Source organism: Poecile atricapillus, chromosome 4, assembly GCF_030490865.1.
Source record: "Poecile atricapillus isolate bPoeAtr1 chromosome 4, bPoeAtr1.hap1, whole genome shotgun sequence".
NCBI lineage: Eukaryota > Metazoa > Chordata > Aves > Passeriformes > Paridae > Poecile > Poecile atricapillus.
This window is the reverse complement of record NC_081252.1, coordinates 64,795,707-64,804,435: the sequence shown is the minus strand read 5'-3', so window position 1 is coordinate 64,804,435 and position 8,729 is coordinate 64,795,707. Positions and strand designations below refer to the sequence as shown.

At 40.9% G+C, this 8,729-nt stretch overlaps 1 protein-coding gene across 1 annotated transcript; it reads right to left on the bottom strand.

Moving 5' to 3' along the window:
- Positions 1 to 449: 449 nt before the first annotated feature.
- On the bottom strand, positions 450 to 5,043 carry S100P (S100 calcium binding protein P). Its single transcript, XM_058838369.1, has 2 exons — positions 4,906 to 5,043; positions 450 to 599 (listed from the first exon to the last, which is right to left on the bottom strand). Exons 1-2 carry the CDS (start codon positions 5,041 to 5,043, stop codon positions 450 to 452), a joined length of 288 nt encoding a protein of 95 aa, XP_058694352.1.
- Between the last annotated feature and the right edge of the window lie 3,686 nt (positions 5,044 to 8,729).

The window sequence follows — 8,729 nt, the reverse complement described above, 5'->3', positions numbered from 1 at the left end:
ATAGCAACACAGCTGAGGGTACCAAACAGGCTTAAAGGTTGTGCCAGTGAGGCCTGTCCTGTACAGTCATGGTGGCACATGTGTGGATTTGGGATGCATCCCAGAGGTGCTGATGTATCAAAACAGCCTCCAGCTGATTCATGGCTCTACCGGCCCTTATTCCTGTGCAGCTTCTGGACTGGGATGAATATTGAACCTTTTGGTTAAGAATTTTAAAACCAGAGAAAGGGAGAAACTACTTCATGCGAGTTAGTGGGAGTCATTAAACCCAGGCTGTTCCACAAATGAGAAGAAATTAGCATTCAGGATAGAGAATGAGCTCAGTAGGGTTTATTTTTACAGTCCAGCGTGCTTGCAAACTTCACAGCAGTACATGGAAGGAGTGAAGGGATCCATATCACTAGCATATGGAGCACACGCAAAGACAGCTTATGTGAGTAGTTTGACAACTATTTGGCTGCATTCTGCTCAAAATATTTGTGACAGCAGCAAGTCAGAGCTGCCACAAAGATAACAAATTCTTTGAAGTCCACTTCGGAATCTCCATTTTCATCCAGGTTCTTGAAGACTTTATCAATAGCATTCTTGTCCTTCCCAGACTGCAAAAGAAAAGGAGCAGGTTGAGGTGAGAGGATGCACAACCCCAGTGCAGCAGCTTCTCCATACAAGGTCTTTGGTAGGGCTCTGGGCACTTGGAAAGGTCCTGTGTATTCCCACTGTCTGCACAGCAGCAACAAGTACCAAAAGGATGTGCTCCTGCCTTAATTACACCTGAGAGCTGCAGTCATACAGTGTCACAGAGAGGCGTGCTTGCTACATTTAAAACAGCGTTTATCACCACTAAAGCTGTGTAGCACAAAGCCCTGAGGACACTACCCAGATGAATTAAATGCCATGATTTCCCTATCCATTCCGCTGGAAAGGCTCAGCTGAAGCTCAGGCAGTTTGCAGTTTAGCAAAAAAACATGATTTCCTGGGGCAAATGTCAAATTGAAGCTTCACTGAACACCTGCACCCCAGAAAATATGCAAACAGCCTCAAAAGTGCTTTGAGTGCTGTCACTGGCCTTATGGCCCAGCAAAAGCTGCTCGCAGGAGCTGGTGTCTGGGCAAGTGCTTCCTGAAGCCTGTAGGATGCTGAGATTGGGTTAACACAGCACATATTTTTCTAAGTTGTCATTATTCTTCTAAGTTGCCATTATTCTGATAGAATGACTGAGCGCCATCGTCAGTCACAGCCAGCATGGCTTCATGAGTGGAAAGTTCTGCTTATCAAACTTGATTTCCTTTTATGCCAAAGTAACCCACTTAGTTGATCAAGGGAAGCCAGCTGATGTCATCTTTTTGGATTTCAGTAAAGCTTTCAGTACTGTCTCTCACAGGATCCTTTTGGACAAAATGTCCAGCATACAGCTGGATAAACACATCATGGGATGGCTGAGCACCTGGCTCATGGGCGGAGCACAAAGGTTATAGTGAACGGGGGGACATCAGACTGGGGACCTGTCACTAGTGGGGTTCCACAGGGCTCCATGCTCGGCCTTGTGCTCTTCAACATCTCCATAAATGACTTGGACATGGGACTGGAAGGGACAGAGAGCAAGTCTGCAGATGATAAAAAACTGGGAAGAGCTGTTGACTCTGTTGAAGGTAGGGAGGCCCTGTGGAGACACCTCAACAAATGAGAGAGCTGGGAAATCTCCAGCCTTATGAAGGGAACAAGGGAAAACTCTGAATTTTGTATCTGGGATGGGGCAATCCTGGATATATGGACAGAATGGGGAATGAGGAGCTGGAGCAGCACCATGGAAAGGGACCTGGTCAGAGGCAAGTTGAACATGAGCCAGAAGTGCCCTGGCAGCCTGGAGGGGCAGCCCTGTCCTGGGGGGCATCAGGCACAGCCAGGCCAGGGAGGGGATTGTCCTGCTCTGCTGTGAGCTGGGGCTGCCTCACCTCGAGTGCTGGGGGCAGTTTTGGGCATCACAATATAAGAAACAAAGTTCACCATTAGAGTTTCCAAAGGAGAGCAATAAAGATGGTGAAGGGCCTTGAGGGGAAGCTGTGTGAGGGGTTGCTGAGGTCACTTGGTCTGTTCAGCCTGGAGAAAAAGAGACTGAGGGGAGACCTCATTGCAGTTACAGCTTCCCTGTGTGGGGAAAAGGAGGGCAGGCACTGATCTCTTCTCTGTGCTAACAGTGACAGGAACCCAGGGAATGGCCTGAAGTGGTGTCAGGGGAGGTTTAGGTTGGATATCAGGAAAAGGTTCATCATTCAGAGGGTCATTGGGCAGTGAAAGAGGATCACAGGGAAGGAGTCACAACACCAGCGTGACAGAGCTCAAGAAGAGTTTGGACAGTGCTCTTGGGCACACGGTGTGACTCCTGGGGATGTCCCGTGTAGGGCCAGAGGTTTCACTCAATGATCTGTGTGAGTCCCTTCCAAGTCAGCATATTCTGTGCTTCTGTGATTCTGTGAACAACTACATCTCAAGGCTGATGGTAAGCAATGCATCATCAAATTAAAAAGTGTTTGGTGGAGATTTTTTTTGTTGTTTTATTTTTATTTTTTGGTTGTTGTTTCTTTTTGACAAAATATATTTTTCTTTTTGACAAAATATATTAGAATGAAAAGAAGCTTACAGGAGGGCTTTTTGGCGCTGATAATCTACAGGGATTTTCGAAGGTGCAATTTTAACATTAAACAGGAGATGGCAGTACAGACCTGTTAAATCTAGGAAACACTCCTGTGGCTTTTCTAGACGATAAAAAATCTGATATAATATTAGAAAGAAATTACATAAATTTTTGGGAAATGTCCACCAATTTAAAACGGTTACTACCGAAATTTAAATCTGAAGGCAATTTTTGATCATGATCTAATTAACAAAATTTTTCATTCTGTAATTTAATGTTTCACTTTAAATATAGAGCTTTTAAAAATCAGTAAAAATTGAAACATTTACTTTGATTTGACTGATTAATGTGTCTGGAAGGTTTAGTTAATTTTCACTTTGGAAATTACATTGTTTTAATTTTATAAGTGAATATTTCAAATTATTTAGTGAGCTACATGAACTAATAGCATCTGAATTACTTCTGAGACGCAAAAATAGGAATTGTTTTTTGGAAACTCTTTATAACTGAGTCCAGTCCTTCAGTCCTGTGGTATTTATGCCTGACTGATTCAAGACCTTTCTAGGCAGTTGTGATCTGTGTCAGCTATAACAAATTCTAAGGCCAAAAGTATACATGAGTAACTAGAAAACACTTCCCTAGAGTTTCTTGCAATTGAAAAAATACACATATAAATGGCAAGAAAATGCAGGTAGAAGTTTTTTTCTGAGGTCAGTCTTATGTTCTCAGGTTATTTTTCTTGCAGTTATCAGTATGGCAAGACAGGAAAAAGGAAAATTGTTGGTTTAAATGTATTTAAAATACTGGCATAAAAATATGGGGGAGTTTGTTTGTTTGTTTGTTTGTTTGTTTTTTTCCTAGAAGAGGTAAAGAAGGAAAGGGAGATGGAGACTGGAATATAAGAGGACAATTAGCTAATTCTCTTCCTGGAAAATTCCAGTTTTTCAACCAGTTGCAGGAAATAGATAGAGCCACTAAGAGCAGCTGTGGGGAACTGGAAAATGCCAGGCCACCAAACGCAGTCAGGACAGACCTCTGAGCATCATCCCATTTGGTAGCTACCTGCTGCAGGGGCTCCCCAGCCTTATTTAGAACAAATGTCGAGTGTCTGGGGGATTTCCATGCCGTGGCAGAATTGTGGTTTTGTTGTTGGTTTAGTTTCTCTTTCCATGGAAGTGCTGTGGGTACCACACAGCTCCATGCTCAGGAGCAGGACCCTTCTGCGGTGCTGTTGGGTCACAAGCACTAATCTGTTTTACACAGATTTCTCAGAAACATTGGAATATATTCCCCCTTTGCCATCCAGGTCCTTATTCTGAATATTACACATCTTTAATTTGTGAGACACAACTCCAGCAGGCGTGGATTTCATATGGTGAATTCATACAGCTTGCATGGAAAGATACTGAATTGTATCAAGTGCCCTGGCTGCAGTGCCCTGAAATAGCTGTTTTTACAAAACTGAACTGTGCTGGATACAAAAACTGAGAGCCCCACAAGGAGCATTTGATTCTAGACTTTTGCCATTAAGAACAGTAACAAAACAGTACGAATAGGGAAACATTACTCCAATGTGTTAAAAACAATATATTTTAAAGTGTTTTCTGGATTTTCAGTGAAGGGAAACAAATTTTTAAAAAAAGCAACAATTGAAATTGTCTCCCTGGCAGCTAAAGCTTTTACTAGAACATATTAAGCACTTTTGAATACCTACCAAAATGCACTTTATGATTACATACGAATCTATATTGTACAACATATATCCAGGTCTTTTTTTTTGCTATTAAAGACAAATGCCAGACAGTTCTCTCTTAATTCATCTGTTGTTCTGGTTTATGCATCATTTTGATGAGCATACTGATTATGTAGTATAAATACCTAGAGAAGGTAAATGTATAAATTTTTAGAGATTCCTATCTTTAATCAAGATCCTCAATTGCTGACAGCACAACTACCTTCACAGAAGTTGTGACATGAAGTAGGATGATAAATCCAGGGATAAACAGAAGTATGTGGATTCTGAAGTTGAAACCAAATCTATTTTAAAGCCATTGTCCTGATAATTCAAGTGATGAATTTAGCAAACAGGGAATGGCCCTGCATAGCAAAACCAGCTTTACACAGTTTGTGCAAAATCTTTTTAAAATTTCATCTTTTCTTACAAAGCTTTGCATATTTTTTGGATGTAATTTCTCTAAAAATGTACTAAAAACTGTTTCTGCAGGCTGCTTCTGCACCTGCTACACAGAAAAGGTGCGATGCTGTTCTCTTACCGCAAGGAAATTTGGGAGCTCCTTTTCCAGCAGAGTCTTTAGTTCTGCTTTGCTGAGGGTTTGCCTGTTGCCATCAGTCCTTGCATACTGGTCAAAGACAGCAATGGTCATTCCCATCGCAGTTTCCAGCTGAGACATGTTGCTTCTGGAGCCTGGCTTCCTCCTGAACAGGCACAGCCTCAGTGTTCTCGTGGAGGATGGAGTCTGCTCTGCTTCTGGGGTTCTTTATGCATCTGTCCCCTCCAGTCAGTGGCTACACACCCAGGGGACAGTTATCCATTAGCAAACACTTGTATTGAGTACACACCTTCATGCCAACACCTTTTCAAAACGAAAGATTTATTGCCTGGTGTGACTAGTACAACCACTTGCTCACCAGTAGAAACCAGCCTCTCCTTCAAGGTACACAGCGTGACTAACAAACGAAAATCAGATTTTGTTATTGGCTGTTTGCTCAAGATCTGTCCTTTCAGATATCCCTATGGGAGAAGAGAATTGACAGCCCAGTTTTGGTGCAGTATCTGCCAGCTTGGGAGGGAGAGGAGCATCTCACCTCCCCCTCACCACCATAGTTAGGGACTGTGAGGGGCTGCAGACTTGGGACTGCCCTCTGCCACACCGAGGACTGTGTTACAAACCACATAAATCACTAGCACACACTTGGGGTGGGATTGTCTAGATCAAAAATAGAGATCTGCCATGCAGACAGCTGACACAGTCCTCCTGGGCTTGTGCTCATTCCATAGCAGATGTCTCAAACAGGTCTAATGAACCAGCATCTCTCTACAGCCAGCAAAGGGAGCCCTGCCTCTGTCCAGGGCCAGCAAAGGGAGCCTTGCAGAGCTGCTCCACAAAGAACTTGCTCAGGTAGAGATATCTGAAGCAATAAATCTGATACTTGAGCAAACAGCCAGTATCAAAATTCATCTTCATCTGCAGTAAAATGACTTGCTATTTACTTTATGCAGTACAAATTTTGCAATAAAATGACTTGCACTGAAAACAAAAGGTCACTTTCAAGTCCTGTGTCCCTCCATGGCCTTTGATGAACTTTGTGGTTTGCTTGTAAATCCAAGTGCACCATCATTAGACACCAAACTGGCTGGTTCCTCAGGCAAAATCCATCCTCTTACATCAACAATATCTCAGAGCAAGACTATACATCCCATGTATGTAGAAGTCTAGAACTGTTCTGAAACAAAACCCATAAAATTTTCCAACATGTGATTCCAACAAGTTGCATTTCCCAAAAAAATCACAGCAGCATCCCAGGCTGTATACTTTATTCAAAACTGTTCATTAAAATTACTTGTTCCTGACTTCACCCTTATGACATAGTTGCAACTGATTTGCATTACAGGGATAAGGGTTTTAAGAAAAGTTTGAAATTTTTATATTAAAGTGCATGTTGAAACCTGTGTGTTGAGTTTCCTCAGAAGAAGAAACAAGAGTAGAGCAAACAACTGGCCCTTGTCAGCTATGATCTGGTCTTTGCACACACACACACACACACACACACAGAGTGGCAGTCTCTGGTGTGCCAAGTGCCAGCAACTTTCCTTTGTCCTTTTCTGATGCGTATCTGTAACGTGAATATTAAACATGGCCAGTAAAGAAAAATCTATTCCTCCTTCTAAAGGAAAAAAACTAAAAATGAAAATGTTTGTTTTATTCATTTTTATGACTTTGAACCATGAACATCAGTGTTATCTATACAGAAGGAAAAAAGTGTTCCCAGAAGGGCAGAGAGGGAGATCAGCTTCAGTCAACAGGATGTGTCAGTATGTCCACAGCTCTGCCATGTAATGTGGCAGAAAAGGTGTTCTCACAATTTTCCTCTGCAAACAAAGGTGACTCACAGTTTTTGATGATATGGCTACAAAAGTGCTAAAACACAGAATAAACCACAGAGCTTGAATTTGTGCTCACAGAAAGGTCACCATGGTAGTGCTGCCTGGTTGGGTTTCTTTATTTTTGATGTGCATTTTGTCTGTACTCATGCATGCGCACACACATCAGCACTGCTCAGAGTTTTCGATTCACGCTTTCTGTACTGTTTAAATATTTTCTTATGATGTGTTTGTCATTAAAAATAGAAGCTTTGTGCACACAGCACAGACTATTACAGTTGTTTGCAAAACCAAAACAGAGTACAAATAGAAGGCCCACATAGGAAAGCTGGCAGTGTTTAGTACCAACCCATCTGTCCAGCTCCCCAGTGAGAGAAGTCATTTCTGTTGGCTTGTTCAAATTTTGTATAATAATTGTAATGTAAATAATACTCATTATTTGATTCATTCAGGTTTTTCTTTGAAGAATGGTATAGGCAACAAATTGGATGAGCATTTACTGAGTGTTTATAGAGAATTAGGTCTTGCTGTTCCTAATTTGGACCAAAAGTTTAAATTATATATGTGATACATATCTGGACTGTCACATGCATAATTTTCAAAACCCACTCAGGTGTACCCCAATTTTATGGCATTTGGTCAGATATTCAGGCTTTCATGAGATTGGTGTGACTGTGCTGATATTCTCTTGGAGAATAAATTTTAGTCCATGCTCTGCAACAGTGTCTGTTTTGGAAAAGTCTGAAAAAATAGATTTATCAGTTCTACTGTAAAGGCCCATTTGTGCCACAGACAGATGAATAGTTGAAATGGGATAGTTGAAATGATAAACTTCTACTAGAGCTTTTCATCTCTTACAGCTTATCTTATTCCTAAAGGTGCAGGAAGTCACATGAGAAGGACTTTTTGACAATTTCCACAAATCTGTTACGTATCTGGGTGGAAGAAGCACAGGAGGAAGAAAACACAACCTGTAATTATGAACTTGTTATTTTTCTTGTTACTTGTCAGAAGTATGAAAAGCAATTTTCTCTTAGCAAGAGAGTAACATCTGAACAATAAACAATCATTTAATTTTCCAAATTGTGATAAAATTATCAAACTCCCAAATTTTCTAGTGTCCTGGATAGTCTGTTTCAACTTCAAGTATCAACACACTTCATTTACTTTGCACAAATTCTCAAAATTTTCTGTAAGTCTGGTTAACAGTTTTTAGAGGTCATTTAATTTCTGCAATACACAGTGAATTTATTTACATCTAGTGAGTAAATGATGTAGCAATTACTACATTACTTCACAAAAAAAAGTAAAAAAAGATCACATTAAACAGGCACTGGTGGGGCACAGGCAGAAGAGGAGTTCATACAAGCAGTGTGCTGTCCAGTGACACACTGGATAGGTCCTGTTAATTACAGACAGACCAGCTTTCATTGTTTTATTATCATTTACTTCTCAGAATATCCTTAAAATGTATTTCAAAAATGCAATTAATAAGCTAACATACCATTTCAGTGAAGTTTAAAGGCAGGTAAAATGAATAAGTTCAGCTACCTGGCTGTGTGATTTCCTGAGTTGAGAGTTGGAGCAGTAACACTCATCTGGCAAAGCTGCACCATGGGAAACACACTTTCAGCACTGCATATTGACTCTAATCAAACACATTTATTAGTGCAGGAGACTGCAAAATCACTGAATCCGTTTACAGCAAATAAATTAATATTTGCAGGGTAAATACTTCTGTCTAGTTTTCAGTCCTTGTTTGAATAATTTCCTGGATGCCATTCTTTGCAGGGTTCTTTTATACTTCAGTTTTAAGTTCTTGATATTTAGTCTTCCAAGAATACTTTTTATTTTTAGTTGTAATGACAGAAAAAGAGGTCACACCCTAAGGTAACCAAATGCTGTCCACACAAGTGCTGTAGTTTCTCATTCCAGGACTCCTCAGCCAGTCTCACACCAGCAGCCCAAGTGTCA

What these genes read in the sequence shown, in the direction of transcription:
- S100P (XM_058838369.1), bottom strand. Translation starts at nt 5,043, where the DNA reads ATGTCTCAGCTGGAAACTGCGATGGGAATGACCATTGCTGTCTTTGAC. An exon ending in AGCTCCCAAATTTCCTTGCG is followed by an intron (nt 600 to 4,905) that starts GTAAGAGAACAG and finishes TTTCTTTTGCAG; the next exon opens with TCTGGGAAGGACAAGAATGC.